At 32.5% G+C, this 22,581-nt stretch overlaps 1 protein-coding gene and 3 non-coding genes across 5 annotated transcripts in view; all 4 read right to left on the reverse strand.

Moving 5' to 3' along the window:
• Positions 1–22,581, reverse strand: part of P5CS (Delta[1]-pyrroline-5-carboxylate synthase) — a 43,321-nt gene that overhangs the window by 6,567 nt on the left and 14,173 nt on the right. For both annotated transcript variants that reach the window (XM_089636971.1, XM_089636972.1), the window contains exons 4-6: positions 8,621–8,764; positions 3,398–3,505; positions 754–927 (exon numbers count right to left, since the gene is read on the reverse strand). In XM_089636971.1, the coding sequence (XP_089493097.1) occupies positions 754–927; positions 3,398–3,505; positions 8,621–8,764 (426 nt within the window). The remainder of the gene's footprint in view (positions 1–753; positions 928–3,397; positions 3,506–8,620; positions 8,765–22,581) is intronic.
• On the reverse strand, positions 19,959–20,077 carry LOC149419655 (5S ribosomal RNA). Its single transcript, XR_016302816.1, has one exon. It is a non-coding gene; the product is annotated as a 5S ribosomal RNA (ribosomal RNA).
• LOC149419656 (5S ribosomal RNA) lies at positions 20,401–20,519 on the reverse strand. The gene has a single exon (XR_016302817.1). It is a non-coding gene; the product is annotated as a 5S ribosomal RNA (ribosomal RNA).
• LOC149419657 (5S ribosomal RNA) lies at positions 20,843–20,961 on the reverse strand. The gene has a single exon (XR_016302818.1). It is a non-coding gene; the product is annotated as a 5S ribosomal RNA (ribosomal RNA).

Here is a 22,581-nt window from a genome sequence, read left to right on the forward strand (position 1 = left end):
CTTTCTCAAACTATTACATTTAAATATCAGAGCCCGTTGTCAAACTATGGGGCCGTTCAAGTATTATGTAAGCACTATAGGGGGGCAGGGGGGTCTTTGCTTTGCTTATTTTTGATGACATGGGGGAGTGGGGGGGTCGAGATAGTGATTACGTCAGCACTGCTCAGCAGTAGTTATTTTTTTTTACACATTGGCAACCCACACATTGTCTATGTTTGAAAACCGAATACATATTCGGGGATTCCCACAAATAATTAATACATTTAGGTACTCGCTTAGTTTGTTTAAATGAATATTATGTGCATTAAAGTCCTCTATCCTAAGTCAATTTTATAAGTGCTGCTTATGAATCAATAAAAAAACAGAATACATTAACAGAAAAATGCATATAGGTACCAATTTTTACGTAAGCATGGGAGGGGGGGGGGGTAAGAGCTTTGCTTACTTTTGGTGACAAGGGGGAAGAGGGGGTAAATAATTGTAATAAATCTGTTAACGTAATACTTGAAAGGCCCCTATTACATTTAAATATCAGAGCCCGTTGTCAAACTATTACATTTAAATATCAGAGCCCGTTGTCAAACTATTACACTTAAATATCAGAGCGCGTTGTCAATCTATCACATTAAAATATCAGAGCCCGTTGTCAATCTATCACATTGAAGTTCAAAGTGTTTTATTTAATAAGAGAGTTGATGAAGAAACTCGGAGATACAACAATATTTTATTATGATTATTTTTTTAAATGCTTACTCTTCTTGTAGGAGATCCTGAGACTTCGGTCTCATCAGTAATGTGCATGGGAGGACTGACGGCATCGTTAGTGTTGACAATGGGCACAATGTTTAGGGAGATCAGCTCGGATAGGGTGGAGAACAGGTTCTTCCTGGTTTGCGAGTTGTAGAAGTCCGGCTTAGTCACCAGGACCTGGGGAACACAACAAACATTTTTTTAATTAATTATGTATTTATAAAATGAAGATTTTTTGTTTTCCAAAATACAATTTTGTGCAATAGTATTCTTTTCTAATCTTTTCTAGTGTAATTATAAACCAACACATGAAATGGAACAAACACATTAAGTGAACTTGAGGCGCACTAGGAAATGTACTTATATATTTATTAAATTAAGAAATATTCTTAAATTGGATAATTAAAAAAAAATTCGAAGAGAGCAAATACAGGGTTTTCCAATAAGAGGTGTTATTTTGATATTCAATCGTAAAACATCAATGGTTTCGTTGCTTGTGTGGCACGTAGCACCGTCTTGTTGAAAGTAAACGTTGTCCAGATCAATACCATCCAATTCCAGCCATAAAAAATCATTAATCATCTCTCGATAGCGCAATCTATTCACCGTAACTGTTGCTCCAGCCTCATTTTAGAAAAAGTAAGGTCCAATGACTCCGCTCGACCATAAACCGCACCAAAAAGTCACACGTTGAGGATAGAGAGGATTTTCAACAATAACTCTTGGGTTTTCCGAGCCCCAGATGTAACAATTTTGCTTGTTGACGAAGCCACCGAGGTGGAAATGGGCTTCATCACTCAAGATGATTTGCATTTGATTCACTCAAGTGAATTTTAATAATTTCAATGCGTTGTTGAAGCGTGTATCGTTCCATTTTTATTAATGGCGTAGTTTCTACTTGTCAAATATCAAAAAATTACAGCTTCAAAAGTAAGATCTACCGAAATAGCGGGCTATTTAAAATATCACCTCTTATTGGAAAACCATGTATTATAGAGAGGTAGGTAAGTGGAGGGGAAACAGTTTCAGCTGAGGTTAAAGGAGCAAATTAAATATGGGACTATCAGTTACATTTATTGAATTATTAATTAGTTGGAGTTAAAAATAACAGAATTGGTATTATTTAAGAAAAAATGTTGTGTTATTTTTTTTTAAAACTGAACGTTCGTAACATCGTTAACAAAGTGCAGTTACTTAATTTCGAACAAAATTTATATTTATTTTTTGGAATAACTTTATTGAGTAATACCTCAAATTGTAATATTTAAGTATTGAAGACAATATTAGCGATTTCTAAACGAAAATATGAAACAGAAAACTCAGAAAAGGATATGGTCACATCTAGGACTCGAACCCAGGACCCTTGTCTTGCCGGGGCACCGCTCTACCACTGAGCTAATGGAACCCTACCCCTTCGGTCACATTTCACTGTATCACACTTCGAATAAGAACTACAAACATTGTCTTCATTTTTTCACCGCACATTATTTATTGGAAACTATCTTTATGTATGATGGCAAGATTCAACCCGAACTAAATGCAATCTAGACAGCGTCTTTTTAGATGCACCTATCTTATTTTTTATTTTTAATGTGCGACATCTATTGACTTTTTTGCAAGTCTTTGATGCAAAATTTATATTATTTGATGTTACCACATCCTGTACTATCATACACTCCATATTACTTTTTACTCCTACACCAAACTCAAAAGTTACTTCTCTTAATTGGCGTAGAAATACTTAAAAATATATATTTCACTATTTGTTCTTATACGATTTATTATGTACTATTGTAACAATATTGTTAAAAAAAAAATTAAAAAATAAAAGTTGATTGAAAACATATTATTAATATGTATAAAAAAATTTAAAGCATCAACTAAGGAAGGGTAATTACCAATTCAAAAAAGAGAAACATTAAAATATCAACTAAGGAAGGATAATTACTAATTCAGAAAAGAGAAACATTAAAGCATCAACTAAGGAAGGACAATTACCAATTCAGAAACAAGAAACATTAAAGTATCAACTAAGGAAGGATAATTACCAATTCAAAAAAGAGAAACGTTAAAACATCAACTTAGGAAGGATAATTCCTAATTCAGAAAAGAGAAACATTAAAGCATCAAGTAAGGAAGTACAATTAGCAATTCAGAAACGAGAAACATTGAAATATCAACTAAGGAAGGATAGTTACCAATTCAGAAACGAGAAACATTAAAGCATCAACTAAGGAAGGACAATTACCAATTCAGAAACGAGAAACATTAAAGCATCAACTAAGGAAGGATAAATACCAATTCAGAAATGAGAAACATTAAAGCATGAACTAAGGAAGGATAGTTGCCAATTCAGAAACGAGAAACATTAATAACCAATTTCAAAATGATTCACTGGCTCAGAAATTACCATCAACATGAATTTGTTAAATCTACACATATAGCTATACAATTAGACGTGCTATTGCTTATTAATATCTCCTCCAAACGTGTTCCACCATTAGAACGCGATAAGCGGTGCGTGTAGACCGAATTCAGTAGTTTTAGTTAGAGCGTTGGGTGCGTTGAAGATCAATTGGATGTAAAAAAGTGGAACCTATTTTTTTGCTACATGTCTCATCTAAATATAATACTTCAATGAATCTACCTGTGCAATCTTGACTCCGTATTGAGAGAACATAGCTTCATAAAGTGACATGAGGCCAGACTGCCCCACCGCTGCGGCTGCACGGGGTTCCAATATACTAAATGCATCCTGAAATAAAAATAAATACATGATAATAATTATGAACCAAATAAAAAAAAATGTTCAACAACATGTAAAAACTAATTAGAATCAATTATTATTATTATTAGTACATTATATTTTATCATATATTATACACTTAGATTAAAACTGTTGACACTCAACACAACACATCTCAAACACAAGGATAGATTTCTCAACTGAGATGAGTAGTTGTAAAAAATAGCAATTCTTATTCTTTTATACAATAAAATCCAACTCTCATTCGAAACTCACAACAATATCATAACATTTAAATATAAAATAAAAAGCTGGATACACAATATAGGGAGATCACAAATAAATAAAATATACTGACACCAAATACCGACTAGAACCGAAATCATCCAAATGCACAAAAAAAAATATTTGTAATTATTTCAGAACAAACTCGAATTAATATATCTTTGACTCCATATTACGCATCTTGAATCACATTAATAGCATTACCAGTAAGGGATTACAAATGCTTGGATTTATTCTCAGAATCGCTAAAGACTTTAATAACATAAAAACTATAAAATTACTACACCCGTCTCTGGTTAGAAGTCAGGTTGAATACAATTCAACCATTTGGTGTCCTCATTTCAACTCTCATTGTTTACAAATTGAAAAATTCAAATAAATTTTTACGTTTTATTAATTTCAAAATTGGTATTCCTATTATTGAAATCAATTATGTCAATTTACGCAGTAAACTTAACTTATTGAAATTATCTGAAAGGCGAAAAATATTTGATCTCCTTTTATTATATAAAATTGTTCATTCAAGGTTGGACTGCCCTGACACTATAAATTTGCTTTCTTTACATATACCTCCAAAATATACTAGACGGAATATTTTATTCTACAACAATAACTTCGCTACGAATTCTGTGTTAGAAAGAATACATAGGTTGGGCAATGAACTAAGTGATGTCGCTGACATATTTAATTTAAACTTCAATACATTTAAAGCCAAATTAGTCCACCACTTTTTAAATGTAAATAGTGTATGAGAAATCATTATATTTTATTTCGATTTTCTATTGTTTGTTTTATACTGTTGTTAAAAATGAAATTTGTAATTGTCAATAAATAAATAAATAAATTTATTCATAATTACTTCATATTATCCATAATACTAAATTTTAATAATATGTAATTTAAATCCTCACTACGGGAGATCAAACAACGTAGAACCATTGTATCCTTCAAATCAATTATGAATAAATAAAAAAAAAAAACAAAACAAATTTTACATAACAGACAAACACCACAACTGATATCAGTTCAACTGATAAACAACCGTTGAACAGTTGTGTAAAATTTAGAACACTTTTATTAGAAAGGATAAGTATCTAAAACAACAACAATAACAATAAAAACAAGATATCACATCGATGGCCTAGCGTACATATGTGTTAAGTGCAATTTGAACACTCACAAGATGTAAAGCAACAAAATGAATGTGAATATCCACTTTTTATCCATTCTGGATTGAATAGGTAATGAAATTTTTACATGAAACATCTGTTTACAAAGTAGTGTTGATAAATGCTTTACAAAATACGTTGTTTTTACTTGAAACTGCACTGTGCGCTAGGCCATCGATAAATATGTAAAGTGTGGGTCATGTCAAGTGAAAACAAGGGTTTCGAAAAAATTAGTTCCGAGGGCTGTCGCTAAATATATCCGGTATTTTGCCACTATAGTGGATGTTATATTAGTATTAACAGTCGACACATTCGCACTAGAGTCACAAAGGAATATGGAAAGTTTCGGGGCTTTTTAGTGGATTGATATTGATTTTGATCAATACAGAAGATTCTACATTTTTTTATTTATTTTTTTATTTTATTTAATATTTGAAAATATATATTTTTACATAGATAAGTATACAGGATAAAAAAAGATAGAAAACAATAGAAATTAAAGTAGCCTTTCCTCACCATAAAGAGACAATGCTCTTGTGTTTGGTGAGGGAATTCTAGTTCAATTATGTACATGTTAGTATTAAGGTAAATAATTTATAAAGAAACAACACAAGATTTAAACAATATTACTTCTAGATGTAAGTAGTAAACGTATTTTGGACTTATAATAGTTTAAGGTAATTTTTTAATTTGAGGTGAAATTCCTGAATATTTTCGATATTTTTTAAATTTAATGGAAGGTTATTAAAATAAATTATGCCTAGATAAAGATAGGTATTTTGAATGAGCTTAGTGTTAAATTTTGGGATTTTAATAGTTTTCTGGTATCTTGCTGATGTATTGAATTGCAAGTTATGAGTATTTGACTGCATTTCTTTGTAAATTTGAAGTATTGAATATTTTTGATACATTTTGTCTACTGTAGGTAATTTGAAAATTGTAAAAAGAATTTCGGTAGAAAATTTTGATGGTTTTTTCAAAATTACTTTGATTACCAATCTTTGAACTACTTTAAGTGGATTCAAAATTTTATTATAATGTTCCTCCCCAACCAATAATACCATATTGTAATATAGATTGAACAATCGCATAGTACACTCTTTTTAGGTTTTCCAGTCTAACATGGTTATTTATAATTTTGAAAAGAATTTTGATGTCATTTTTGTCACGACCGCGACGTCCATTTAACGTTACTAATTTGATATATTCTGAAAGTTTCTAATACTCGTAGTATTATTTAATTATTGTTTCGGATAGTGATGGTGCACTCAATCAAAACATTTCTATTTATAGTGACAGTCAAGATGGCCGCCCAACTAAGTTCGATCATAAATATTATTTATTTATTTATTATTCTTAAGTTAGCTCACATCTTCGTGTGTGCTAATAGTTTTATAAACATACTCTTACACAGCGGATGTTTATTATTCCTAATAATATAGCAGCCACCTATAAAACTTTAGAGAAGGGTTACACATTTTGAAATGTTTAAAATTCTGTGCATTTGCCGCTGGAGGCGCTGGCACTGTAAATGCATTTGCCCCATTTGCCGCTAGAGGCGCTGGCATTGTGAAGGCCTTTTTTGTGTAATGGTTTTGAGATGCGTTCCTTTAATGGAATAACATACTTAAATTAAGTAAATGATAATATTATATCATGCTTCAAGGTGGTCTTCAAAATACTTCAATGCGTTTATTGATAATAATAATAAATATTGATATTATTATGTAAGTAGGTACATTACGTCATGTTAGGTAATATTTTTACTAGACAAAATGCACTTTATAGATAAGTCATAGTTACCTGCACATCACGATACAAAGATAAAGATAAGTAACGTTTGAAACTGATTATAAAAGCTAAGGGCATTTTCAACTAGCAACACTTGAATAAAACTAGAGGATAAATATATATACATATATATTTTCTGTCTTTTAATGGAAAGGACGTTCTGGGAAGGAAAAAGATATGAGAGGTGGGTAGGAATTTGGGGGTGAATATATTCATGAGTGACATCTCTCCCACTTCGGTGCAAGGCGATGCGTCGAAAGAGAGTCTAGCTGGAGGGGTCAAAAGGTCGCCCTCAACCAGTCTCTCCCGATCTGTCCCGCGACGCAGTAGGTGGGCAAACGAATCCGTCAAGGCCTGGACAAACCTCACCCCATGAAACCGGGCAACCCTGCTAAGTCACCAAACGTACCGAATCACTTGGAGTAGGGGTGTTGAATATCCAATAAATGGTTCCCATGGAATGGAACAATATTATTTCATCAAATCACTACTCAATAAGAGAAGATAACATTTTTGATGAACATATGCGATCCAATATTCAATATTAGATCTAACAATCAAGCAAATTAAAAAAAAACCATTTTTTTACGGCAAGGTACGAGTACCTACCCCACATACTAGCTCTTTCTTGAAGTCGTTTTAAATGAAAGCTATCTAGGTAAGAACTAATTTTATTCGCCCACGATGTTTTTATTTGTATTCATTCCGAGAATGCCAATCTTTCCAATTTTTAAATTACATCTATAAATGCAAGATTTTGATTACTTGTGTTTGATTTCGAAATGAGAATATAGTTCTTACCGGAATGTCGTTTATCAAGTTCCTACCTATTCTTAACCATCACCATGATGGAAAAGTATTTGAAATTTGGAACAGCGGCGAGAACATAATTCAAATTCGAGTACGTTTGTTTTGAAAAAAAAAACAGAAGAACGATTGGGACTACCTTGGAACCAAGTTGTTGGTGTATTTCGTGTATGTAATCTTCGAAAAGAATGAAGTGAACTATCTTGAAAGTGCATAGTTTTTAATTATTCATTCGTTTTGTTTCGGCTGTAGTTACTTCGAGATATTGAGATGGAATTCACTGTATTGTGATTGTGTTGTGTGCTCCTTTACAGAGATACAGTGGTAAGCGATTGGTCTTCCGTTTTTTCCTTATTTCCTTACCTTGTTCATTCCTGAACATACTATCACCCAATTCCAACAAACAACTCGTTAAAATTATTTACAGCCCTCTTTCATATTCAACTGAAGCTGTAATTTGTAAGCAATTTCGGATGCAACAACTTGAAAATTTGATTTAGGTAGGTACCTATTACTTAGGGTTAAGTGTGACGTGTCATTTTGAGAATGTTTTCGAAGGGTATCCTATTTTAATGTGTTTTGGGAGGATACGGTTTTGGAATTTAAGCGGCTATTGCTATTATTGCATTTTTAAAATTTATTTAGACGAGTGCTACATAATTTTCTGTGATTTTTAGGACAACATAATATTTTGGCTTACGCAATTATATTTTTTTTGGGTTAAATATTATACTGTCGATAATACAGTACTGGACACTTGGACATTGATACGTATCCAATTTCGCTTCAATTTCAAAAATAAATATTGTCAATTTTAAAGACGAAATTTTTCAGAAATTTTTAAAAATTTTAACAAAAGAAATACACATTTCAAATACTTACAGATTTTTAAATTAATTAATTAATATAATACTTGTGGTGATCACGGATTGTCTAAATTGTTCCCATAGTCAGTAAAAAAATGAAAATGACACATATATTCAAATCAATTCCAAGTTCTTGAATTCATTGGCCCAGAGTTACAGACATAATCACAACCGAAATTAGTGTTTTTAATTAAAAATGTATGTACTTCTCTAGTGTGGTCCTTGGGTGAGAGAGTCTCCCTCATGGAGAGCGACATGAGTAGTTCCTGGGTCAGTTTTTGCTTGCCGAAGGCCACCGCGCCGCTGGTCACCATGATGCATTCCCGACCCTCGTTCTGGCACTCGGCTACCTGGTCACATTTAACACACATTCATTAGATTAAAAAGATTTAGGTACATTGAGTAACATTGGTAGACATCGAGGAATATAGAAATTCACTGAAATTCATCGAGAGTCCCTGGAAAGACATTGAAAGGACGAATGGAGATATTTGGATAATTGATATTGAGGTATATTAAAATTCATTGACAGTCCTTGGAAAGACATTGAAAGGAGAAATGTAGATATATGTATACATTGAAGGATATTGAAATTCATTGAAAGGCTTTGGAAAGATATTGAAATGACAAATGGAGATATTTGGATACATGATATTGAGGGATATTGAAATTCATTGAGAGGCCTTGGAAAGAAATTGAAGGGATACAAGGAGATATTTAGGTACATTGTAGGGATATTGAAATTCATTGATAAACATTGAGACATATTGGAAAGATATTAAAAGGACAAATGGAGATATAAGATACATTAAGGGATATTGAAATTCATTGATACAAATTGAGAGACCTTGGAAAGACAAGATACTGACAATTGAGGGAAATTATAATACGTTGAAACACATTGAAATACGTTGGAAAGACATTGAAAGGACAAATGGAGACATTGAAATACATTGAGGGATATCGGATGACATTAAAAGAAGTAAAAAGACATACAGAGTCACAGAGAGTCATTGCAATACATTGATAAATATTGAGAGACATTGAGAGACGTTGAAAGACATTGGAAGGACCAATGGAGACATTGAAACAGATCGAGGGAAATTGAACGAAATTGAATGACGTTGAAAGATATTGTGAGATATTGAGAGACATTGAAAATACTGAGATGTGGTAAAAACGTACGCCTTTTTTCTTAGCAACTTCTACGGATATAACTCTTTTTGATTTGAACAACATAACAGCTAAGGGAGGAGGTAAATCATGCTAAACTTTGTGAAGTTAACCATTTTACAATGTTGGTTTCCGAAATTTGCTGCATGCCATAAAAAACAACAAAAATGCGCAATTTCACAATGCTGATTTCCCAACTGCGTCGTATGCCATGAAAAACCACAAAAAGAACGCATAAATAATTTTGTTTCCCAAGCTGTATGCCCTGTAAAACTATATTATATGTAGATAACTTAATTTCACTGCATTCAACCCATGAACTTTACTGATGTGCATAATATAGGGAAGCCAAAAATGAGCGCTATTTAATCTTTATATGTAAACAATGTCATGTGAACTACATGCAACTGCATCAATTAAACACGTTTCTATTATTTTATATTTAATCTATTCCAAATACTACGTGAGCTACAAAATTACTGATATTATTTACTGACTTAAATAATTTTGACGCAAAATAAATTCCCCCAGGGCTCATATCATCTTTGGGGACGCTGTGTAGGGGTCTATTTGAGGATAGGAACGAATGAGCATGGTTCTAGAAGTGACCCATGTTGAAGGAGGGAGGAAACACAGAAACGTAAGACCCGTGTTCTGAAGATTGCAATCCGTTTGTCAACACAGGAGAATCTATCAAACGGACCGCCAGTTTCTGCACAGAGTCGAGACATTTTTTCAGGTATTTTGTAGATCCAGACCAAAGGTTGCTGTCAAATTCGTATAGAGTCAGCAGTTGTATACTATCTGCAGTATGTGCGGGTCCTGTACAGAATGCTCAGCTTATGAGAGGCTAACTTGATTTTGGCTTCGGTACAGCCCCCGCGCTTGAACATGTCTTTTTAAATTACAAAACATGTTCTTTACCAAAATTTGGTGACCGAATAATAATAATCTAATTCCACATGTTTCGTTTCAAAACTCTGCGCACGCAATTTAAATCTGTTTTAAAATGGCTCAAGTCCTTTTTAAACAGGGCAGTGTTAGGTTTAACATGTTTCTCCCAGGGATGTGCAAAATCCCTTTATCCCAGGCTTATCCACTGTTTATAATTCCTGCCTTTGGCCGAAGCCATCATCAATCTTAATCAGGCCCTAATCTTGTCGCATATAAAACTCAGCCACGCCCTGCCCAGTCAGTAATACGGCAATATTCGTTTACGGCTTTTGGTAGAGCTTTCGGATTTAAGCTTTTTACAAGACCCTTTGTTATAGAGCTTAATGCTGTTTAAGCTCGGGAAAAATTGATAAATAATAACTGACATCATTTTTGACTTGAAAAATTAAACACCAAACGACCGCGGTATTTTAAAATAACCTGTTATAGAATAATTCTTATTGTTTTTATTTATACAATTTGTTTAAACTAAAGACCGGGTAAGTATATCGCTACCCGGTTGGATAGCGTTGTGAGACGGGTCAATTGCACTGAAACTCTTTGTTTTATGTAATCCTAGCTGATGTTTACCCGGCGTTGCTAGGGGACTTATAAATTGTTTGAAGGTAAAGTTTTGAAGTTAAGAAATCTAGTGTATTTATATGTAAAGAATTGAACAAGTAATTGTGTCACGTCTTAATTGGGCATCCTCGACCTTTTCTACAATTCACTTCCACGTAAAACATTCTACTTACACACTTTTCTTTATTCATCTTCATCACATATGCCACATTCTACTTACACAGATGCATCTTCATCACATATGCCATATTCTACTTACAAACTTTTCTTCATTCATCTTCATCACATATACCACATTCTACTTACAAAATTTTCTTTATTCATCTTCATCACATACCACATTCTACTTACATACTTTTCTTCATTCATCTTCATCATATATGTCACATTCTACTTACAAAATTTTCTTCATTCATCTTCATCACATATGCCACATTTTGCCACACATAAGGTTTATTTGATTATGCCATGTCGTCTTCGGTCGTTCCCGACTTTTTATACCATCCACTGCATGTAGTATCATGAAATCCACATTGCCATTATTAAAAAAAAAACACACACATTATATCGAATATGATTTAAGATTTTCACGGCAAAAAGTATTTTTGTTATTTGTTTCTGGGGTGTTATGCCGTGTTGCGCTAACTCCTTCTTTAGCCAACGTTTCGGACAGCATTGCAGTGTCCATCATCAGGGCAGATGTGTTATAACACAATATATAGGGTATAAAAAAGAAACGTTATTTTTTATAAACATAGATAACAATAGAAGATTCTGCAAGTGGTGCAGGAAAATCAACGTTATTCAGAAAAATGTTTGATTTGATTTCGATATGCACATCTACTGTTTCGATTCCACATTTTTACTTGATTGCTGAACAATACCATTACATTGTGTTTTTTGTGCAATCATTATTGGGCACATAAAAATGTTGGAGGTTTTGTAAAATAGGGGCATGCAAACGATATCAAATTGTTTTCGCTAGGTACGCAATTTTTTTGTAAATAGCATAAAAAATGATTTTTTTAACCCATGGACTGACACTGACACTAATACTGACTCTACTGACGACCTGTGTGTCAGGGTCAAATGCCGAACTGATCGCTGTGTGCAGCTTGACACTATTATCGTAATAAATTACTCGATTTTGCAAAATGATGTTTTTGTAAATTGTTCTTTCTTAACAGGTAATGTATTTATATATATATATATATATATATAAATATAAATATATATTTCCCCAGGATAGCTACTTATATTCAGAGAAATTCTATTTTTTTTTTAATATAAGAAATACGAAAATATTCATTAGTATTATTATATTTTCATATAAGGCTTTCCAGGTGTAAATTAATACATTACTATAACTTTTGAAAATTATATTTTTGACGTCTGATCAAAGATAAAATTAATAGATTTGCAAGTGACGAAACTACAAGCTAGAATAATATAAAGATGCCAAAAGAATAAAATATATTTTAGTATGCCAGAGCATTTTGTAAGGTACAAAATACCATCAAATCGAGGCATGCGCGGTTAGCCATAAGCACATCAGCTGCTGATGCGCTGGCGTTAAAATACGGATTTCATGGCGTTCAAAGGTTTACACCTAATGTATGAAAAGAAAATAACCACGCTATCAGACAATTGGCAAGTATACAGAGAGACCAAAGAAGAAAAGATCCCTGCTTTTTGGACACTCCTTGTTTTGATTCTGATACTTCTAAAATATGCTTAAAAATAAATTCCAAAATAGAGCAATTAGAATAATATTTAAATTGTCTTTCACTTTCATTTATATACAATTGTTCAGGTTCCTATTTCATCTTTATTTTCATCTATTTTCACTAATCCCAACTCTGTATATTTTGTCTGTTTTAGTTAAAACACTATTCTATATTCATCTGTATATTTTTATTGATTCATTTATTGTATTTGTTTATAAGTTTTAACTTTTTCATAGTACCGTTTGGAAAAAAATTATACGTATGTTTGTGTTATGTTTTGTAATCACATTTACATACTCCCACTTCCTGTATTTGTTTGTCAGTTTCATAGTTCTATTTATAAAAACGCTACTAATTTTGGAAAAATCTCTTTGGTTAGATAACGAAAAACGCCCACTATTATTGTACACAAGTTCCTATTTTTATAATTTTGTGATTAACTACTGTTACCAACTCTCTACCGTTTACGTTAAGTAAGCTATGTTAGGTTTGTTTATGTTACGTTATGTTATGTTTATGATATATCATCTGTCATTTGTTATATTTGTTAATAAGACAAAAATGTTAATTGTGTATGGCCAAGATCAACCCTAATGGGTGAAAGCCAAAATAAAGAGTAATAAAAAAAATGTATACCAACATGGTTTCACTTCAGGGAAATCTACTTTGTCCAATCTTTTAATTTACGAAAAAAATACATCCGAATCCATGTCTAAGAAGTTACAAGTTGATTCGGTCTATACTGATTTCAGCAAAGCATTCGACAAAGTTAATCACGATCTGTTGTTAAAAAAGCTTCATAAATTAGGAATAGCAGGGTATTTATACATGTGGTTTAACAGTTATTTAAGTAACAGGCAATTGGCCGTTTAAATTGATTGCTTTATTTCTTATAAATTATTGCTACCAGCGGTGTCCCAAAAGGGTCACATTTGGGACCAATTTTATTTTTATATTTGTGAACGATGTGATCACTATATTCAGCGATGTCGAAGTTTCAATGTTTGCCAAAGATATGAAAATATACAAAGCTATAAGAAATATGAATGACTGTCAAACATTGTCTAAACTATTGTCTAAACATTGTCTAAACACTTGTTTAAACTATTTGTTTGGTGCCAATAGAACTATCTACAACTAAATATAAACAAGTGTCTAATTATGAAATTTCATAGAATAAAAAATCCAATTATTTATGATTACTCCATCGATGGTGTAGTTCTAACCGCTGTAACCGAGGTGAATGATTTAGGTGTAAACTTTGACCAAAAACTGAATTTTATAAACCATATTGAAATTAAATCAAATAAAGCTTTGAAAATGTTGGGTTTTGTTATGAGAATTTGCAGCCAATTTAAAAATATTCAAACCTATAAAAAATTGTATATGTCATTGGTTAGGAGTCAAATTGAGTACAACTCGACAGTGTGGGCACCTAGTTACGCTAGTCATTCACTCACGATAGAAAGAATTAAAAAAATCTTAAGATTTATTAATTTCGGAATGGGTATTACAAAGGAATGCGTCAACTATGATTATCTACTATATCAACTCAATTTAAAATTATCTGAACGTAGAATAGTTAATGACCTAAAATGTTGATATAAAATCATAAATTCAATAATTGACAGCCCTGAAGTATTATACTTGATTTCTTTACATATACCTCGCAAACCAACATCGAGGCATTATCTACCGTTCTATTGTGATAACTACAATACAGAATCTCAATTCTATACCCCCGTTCGCCGTATAAAAAAATTGGATAAGGACTATAAAGATGTTGTTGATATATTCAACACATCATTCACATAATATAAACAAGTCATTACCCAATTGAGTTCAGAAAGAAGAATATCAAATATAATATAATTTAACTATAGAAACCATAGACATATGAATATTAGTAGACCTGTATTATCCCCACTCCCCATACCGGTTCCATTGGAGCCGGCTGGGCTTGCGTATGGCCTCAAGTGAAATTTGAAAACGTGACGTCATCATTCTTGTGCGAACTATGGTCGAGGCATCATCGGTTCATTTTACGAAATAACACGGCAAAATGTTGACTTGTGATATGAAAACTTGTAAAAATAGATGTGAAAAAGAGAATAAACCCAATTGTCGTATTACATTCCATAAGTAAGCATTATTTTACTTTATTTTAAGCTTATTCACACCGTATTATATGGATCAGTTTTAGAAACATATACTATCACATCACAATGTAGCGATTCTCAAGTGTGCTCATCGTTGTTTACTGGGGTAAGTAAATTATGAAACATTTGTAAAAGTGTCTTAACTAAATACTCTGAAACTAACTACGACTCTGCAAACAGAAGAAATTTACTTTGCCGAATTTGGACTTCGCAAATTAGTTCATAACGTGGCGAGTAATTTGCGCTCCCATGTAAAAATGTCTATTCATTCAAAAGCAGATTTTACTTTTAAGAACTAAATGGTGATATTATAATGCGAGATGCCTATTTACTGTCAGATTGATTTATTGACGAATCACAGTCAGCTTAACCCCCTTCGTTCTTCTACAGTTGATTTTACCCCTCGCCATTATCTTCTCGTCTATTAATTCCTATGTCTGTGATAGAAACTAAGTAGCTCTGTTTATCTTACCAAAGTTTTGTAATTTTCAAATTATATTTTTCCATCTTGCATGGTGGAGTGTCATGTTTCCACTTTTTTGTTTAAGAGGTTGTGTTTTATTATGTCTTTTATTTTTTGATTTTACTTTGATTTTGTTTTCGTTTTGATTTTGTTGTGTCTTTGTAAAAAAATAAGAAAATAACATGTAAAAGCCCAGCCGGGGGTGAATTTATAAATAAATAAATAAATATAAGTGTTGGTTCTGCGATAATGGAGGGCTTAGCTATTGGGCTATATAGCAAAAGATTGAACCCATGATGGCAGGGTGGCAACCTAACCGCATTTGTCCAAATTAAAAAAAACATTATTGTACAAAATAACTACAGGGTTTTCCAATAAGAGGTTTTATTTTGATATTCAATCGTAAAAGATCAATGATTTCGTTGCTTGTGTGGCACGTAGCGCTGTCTCGTTGAAAGTAAACGTTGTCCAGATCAATACCATCCAATTCCGGCTATAAAAAATCATTAATCATCTCTCGATAGCGCAATCCATTCACCGCAACTGTTGCTCCAGCCTCATTTTCGAAAAAGTAAGGTCCAATGACTCCGCCGGACCATAAACCGCACCAAACAGTCACACGTTGAGGAAAGAGAGGCTTTTCAACAATAACTCTTGGGTTTTCCGAGCCTCAGATGCGACAATTTTGCTTGTTGACGAAGCCACCGAGGTGGAAATGGGCCTCATCAATCAAGATGATTTGCATTTGATTCACTCAAGTGAATTTTAATAATTTCAATGCGTTGTTGAAGCGTGTATTGTTCCATTTTTATTAATAAACAGCTTAAAAAGTAACATCTACCGAAATAGCGGGCTATTTAAAATAACACCTCTTATTGGAAAACCCTGTACTTGGGCGAAATAGATTTTCAAAAGTAACTAAAATGTTAAAAGAACTAAATTAACTAACAGTGAAACAGATTGAACGCGATGGTATTTATACATAAAATATAATAACATATTACTAAAATACGTTTCAAACAGATTTTTACACAACAAGGACATTTACAGGCATAACACAAGAACGTGGAATGAAATTAGGCTATCAAAAAGGACAAAGCCAATACACAAAATAGTTTACCACAAAAATTAATACAATATTATAGTGCGCTACCGAAAACCATAAAGTCTGCAAAAATTGATAAACTCAAGCGGGATTGTAGGAGCCAAATTAATTAAAAGAAAAATAAATTAGACATTTTTAAACTTGGATGTACAAATGGCTAAATTAAAATTAATGAATAATATAACGGCATATCTCCTGGGTCATGCCCGACTTTCATCAACTTTAATGGTAACATATAATCCTTTCTTCGCATTCTGAGAACTTCAGGGACAGATAAAGTCCATTCTGTGTCGAGTAACAGCAATTTTCTGCAGTTCGTTTCCGACAAATAATAAAAACAATAATTCCACAAAGAGAAAATATAAAATGCACAAACTTGGCAGCCACAGACGAAAAATTTCAGTTTATAATGTTATGTCGATGTTGGCGAAATTTGGAATGGTAGAAACAAATACTGAAAAAGTTCATTTTTGAAATGTTTTTCCCTTAGAAAAGTAGTACTTTATGCCGTACTAGCTGTTGTTACTCCTGAAAAACGTGGGGTGTTATTTGCCCTGCTAAGAGGAAAATTGAGTAATTTTATTTCTAAAGAATCAAAAATTATTAATTAGCGATATAATTGGGTTTCTTCTTCAAACTAAAGTTATACTTGTCAGGAATAATTAACTAAATAATTGCCTGTTTTTCCATTTCTTCATATTTATTATTAGTCTTTATTCATCTCTACTTTATTTAGATGTTTATAATTACTCTCTTAATTGCTCAATATTTAGTATGTAACAGAATCCTATATATGTACCTACACCTACACATTTAGATGATCCAGAAGTTTCAATTGTTCATATTATATGTATATATACTTATCTATTGCATAATGTTATTCTATTTTCCTTATAGTTAGTACAACTCGCTTACCAAGCACAAGAACCAGTTTCTTCTTTGGTGAGATTGAGATTATAAATAAATTTTGTACCGATATATGTATATAATATGTAATTCATAATAGTAGCAAAATGATGCAAAATTGTAGCGTCACTTTAATTATTTTAAAATGAAATACTTTGTATACACCACTTTTAATGATAAAAATCTACATGTTTCAAAGCCGATGGCTTCTTCGTTAGGATAATTTTCATTATTCTGGTGAAGAAGCCATTGGCTTTGAAATATGTAGATTATTATTGATCAAAAGTGGTATACAAAGTGTTTCATTTTAGTATAATTATAATTTGGGATTGTGATTTTAAAATTTGTAAGTAATATGGAACGTCCCTTTTTATTTTTTTATCAATGATGACCTAACTTAAATACCAGTATTTTTTATTGTTATACTTAATTTTAATAATTTTTCGAGTTTCCCAAAATCGCACCAAATCTATGTGTGTGACCCGTGACGTCATCAGTCACCAGTCTCAAAAGCCCACTTTTTTTTCAACCGGCGCTGTATTTTTTGTGGGAGTCGAGACGCGTTTTGACTTTTATCATTGAAGAACACAAGGACGGGTTAATTCGGAGAACTTGAACAATTCTTCAAATTTCAAAGTTAATTTTCAAGTTCTCTGAAAGATATTTTTAAGATCTGTTTTTATTTCAGTTCTGTCAAGCAACTAGCCTATAATGATATAATAACAGAATTTGAATAGGACTTTCACAGAACCCGTAAATGAACGTTGAAATTTGATGAATTGTTCAAATTCTCCGAAACTACCCGTCCTAAGAAAAATGTTAGCATATCGTCGCTAATTTTATTGTATTGAACCAAAGCGCGAAAATACATCCATAACCGAACCTGATAAACAATTAACCTGTTTTTAAAAACTTGCATTACTACGGAAAAAAAAACATTATAAACCATACATGTATTTCTCACGTAGACTGGTTGTGATGTCAGAACGTGTCAGAATCAGCAGATTCTGTCGTACAAAGGAAACGGTGTGATTTAATGTGATGGTGTTTTATACGTATTTGGAATCAGCGTTTATTGATCTGTGTGAAAATATATTTTTAAGCATTAATACTTTTCACTGGAGTTTTTTTCACTAACATTAAAAAAAACATACCTAATTTCATTACACAAATATATTAGAATGGTCAGCGTAGTTGATCGGGGTTCAGTTCTCAACCGTTGTAATTTTTAAAAATTATTATAGTTTTTTTAATATTACTATGACTTTTATAAAAAATACAATATTTTAATATCCCGTGATTTATCACTGGTCTGCGCTAGTATAAAATAAGAAAATTATCGTCTAGTGGTCCAGTAAAATACTACATTATCTACTTTATCATTTCACTTGTCTAGATTTGGACAGATAATTTTCAAAATTTTCTACCGTGCAGCAAAATAATACTCTAATGCGACAAAGCAAACCTAAAGTAATCAAAAATGTATATTTACAAAGTCTTGGTAACACTAGAAGAAGTTCATATCTGAAAAATGTATATTGCACGAAGCCACAGTTCTCTGTGTATTCGGATGAAATAAATTGAAAGTTGAACCCTCAGGGAAATAATTGTGAGTATCAGGAAACCTTCGAAGAAACCAAGCCTTTGAATTCGTTCCGGCTCTCCGCAGAGTATTCCATAGCAAAGCTCAATGCATAATCAAATGGAAAAAAATGCAACAAAAACTGCGTTCGTTGTTTTAGTCAAGATAACATATCTTTAAACATGCAAAGAAAACGTTGAAAAATGGAACAGGACTTTAAAAATCACGTGTAATTGTATGTACGAATATATCCATCATTCTTAGCTAATTATGACAAGAAAACATTTTTGAAGTGAAACTTCTCTACGCGCGTTATGCATTTTCGAGGACCGGAGTAAAACCGACTCATGACCGTCACGAAAAACGGCATCATTTCGCTATAGGAGCCTAGCTAATATTATATATCTAGTTTAGGTCACTCTCCAAACTCAGCTTCGCTGTCTAGAGGCAGAGCGCCGGACTGTCGTCGTGAAGAACCTAGGTTTGATCCCCGCTTTAGCTATTTTTTTTTGAAGTGAAACTTCTTTACCCGCGTCATGCAATTTCGAGTACCGGAGTAAAACCAACTCATGACCGAAACGAAAATGCGGGACCGATTAAAGTTCATTTGATCTAGTCAAAGTTTTGAAGTAAAATATAAATGCTTCTTAGCTCATCTCGACAACTGGCGTTGGTGGTGTAATGGTCAGCGTAGTTGCTTTCCAAGCAGTTGATCCGAGTTCGATTCTCGGCCATCGCACATAATTTTTTTGTTTTTAACGCCTTTTTTTTTTTCAATGGTTGACCATAATATCAATCCACTAAGTAATATTTTAGGCCTGTAGCATACTTGAAAAGTTAAAGAATGATATAAAATTTTTTATGATGTTAACGATAAAAAAATAAAAAAAAACATAAAATTACCATAAAAAATGGGCCAACGGCACGCGGTGTTCCCAAGCGGTCACCCATCCAAGTACTGACCGCGCCCAATGTTGCTTAACTTCGGTGATCGGACGAGAACCGGTGTGTTCAACATGGTATGGTCGTTGGCAAACGCTAAACAATATTAATTTCTATTCTACCTGCCAATAAATATATGAAAATTAGTATAAAAAAGCCCTAATAATACTGAAAACATTAGCAAGGTGTGTGCGACGTTGATAAAAATAATCATTACATACGCGCTTGAAAAAGATCGTAATTACATCCATAACTTTGCAGGAATTTTTTTTTTCAATGGTTGACCATAATATCAATCCACTAAGTAATATTTTAGGCCTGTAGCATACTTGAAAAGTTAAAGAATTTTATGATATTATTAATGATAGTAACGATAAAAAAATAAAAAAAAACATGAAATTACCATAAAAAATGGGCCAACGGCACGCGGTGTTCCCAAGCGGTCACCCATCCAAGTACTGACCGCGCCCAATGTTGCTTAACTTCGGTGATCGGACGAGAACCGGTGTGTTCAACATGGTATGGTCGTTGGCAAACGCTAAACAATATTAATTTCTACTCTACCTGCCAATAAATATATGAAAATTAGTATAAAAAAGCCCTAATAATACTGAAAACATTAGCAAGGTGTGTGCGACGTTGATAAAAATAATCATTACATACGCGCTTGAAAAAGATCGTAATTACATCCATAACTTTGCAGGAATTTTTTTTTTCAATGGTTGACCATAATATCAATCCACTAAGTAATATTTTAGGCCTGTAGCATACTTGAAAAGTTAAAGAATTTTATGATATTATTAATGATAGTAACGATAAAAAAATAAAAAAAAACATGAAATTACCATAAAAAATGGGCCAACGGCACGCGGTGTTCCCAAGCGGTCACCCATCCAAGTACTGACCGCGCCCAATGTTGCTTAACTTCGGTGATCGGACGAGAACCGGTGTGTTCAACATGGTATGGTCGTTGGCAAACGCTAAACAATATTAATTTCTACTCTACCTGCCAATAAATATATGAAAATTAGTATAAAAAAGCCCTAATAATAAGAGAGAAGAATACTAGAAGTTTCACTTCTGTCTTGCGTAGGCTTGACACACCCACTTTTTTCTTTTTGTGATTTTTTTAAACGAGGAAAAGTGATAAAATGCTCTCGTGCTGCGACTTTGTCAGGCATACATTTAAGAAAATATCTACATTTTTAAAAATATTTTTCTAAAAAATTACATAAATTTGTTAATTTTAACCGATAGTCTCCCGAAATGTCTAAATCCATTTAGTGAGACTCTAGACCGGCAGGTGTTCACTCGAGTAATTGTCTAGAATTAACGGTCGGTACCTATATGATATTTTTGTCGAAATATAGCTTACAAATCGAGCCGGTAGAGTCACTCGGTATTTTGATTAATTATTTTTATTTTGAATCATTAAAATTACTAATCAAGGCCGATAACGCGACTAATCATTCTCGCAGACGTGCGTGACAAGTTTTTTTAGTAAAAAACACACCAATTATTAATTTTTTCAAAATTTAGAAATTGTTTTCAAAATTATGACTCCATACGGGTATGAGAATGTTAAAACAAGATAGATATTTTCCAAAACGGACAAATATACGGAAATATTTTTAAAAACGACAGATATGACTTCACACTGCCGATATATCTTCTATTCAACCCTATATAAAGCGTTAACGAGACGTTATGTGATATTATTCATTTGCCGTGTTTGAAAACGAAAATTTACACGTTAAAAGTCAATTAAGGAGTACACGTTATACGCGGTTCTCGTCGCGCGAGATACCTCTCCTCGTGGTCTAGAGGCAGAGCGTTCGACACTCGTTATGCAGGACCCGGGCTCGAATCCCATATTTCTATAACTTTTAATTTTTTTTTATCACATGCTACTTATAAATATGTCAATATTAGGAATCTAGTTAAACGTTCATTTGTTAACAACACGCCTATAAATAAATTTATGCTTTTTAAAACTATAATGTACAGCATTCTGAATAATAATAATATGAAATGAAAAGAGAGAGAGAAGAATACTAAAAGTTTCGCTTCCGTCGTGCGTAGGCTTGCCACACACTGTATTTTTTTTGACTTTGTACCCGTGTTTCACAAATTAAAAAAAAATGCTATGGTGACATTTTGTGCACAATTCCAAATATTCCGACGAAGCGACAAGGAATTTTCGTCTTTATCACAACCAGCGTTAGGAATGTGTGGCTTATTCTAGAAAATCAAGGCCTTTTTCAAAAATATGCATTATCACAACTACGTAAACGTACAACGGTAATGTTTAATACCCCATAGAGAATATATGATGATAAATACAATAATATAAAGTTTTAAAAATATGTTACCGTCAAATTTCTTGAGGACAAAACTAAATACATATACGTTGCAAATATTAAAAGAATACCGTATTCCATTCCTTTGCTGTTGTTATTTTAATATTCTATTTTTTAATATGAATTTTAAAATTTTATCCACAAGAAATATCACATTACGATGTATCAAATATGATAAGATAATAATCTCACAACGTTATTGCATTGGGTGCCTCTAAGCCCAATAATTGACATA

Source organism: Hesperophylax consimilis, chromosome 11 (genome assembly GCF_061612785.1).
Source record: "Hesperophylax consimilis isolate HC1 chromosome 11, BYU_Hcon_1.0, whole genome shotgun sequence".
NCBI classification, from domain to species: domain Eukaryota; kingdom Metazoa; phylum Arthropoda; class Insecta; order Trichoptera; family Limnephilidae; genus Hesperophylax; species Hesperophylax consimilis.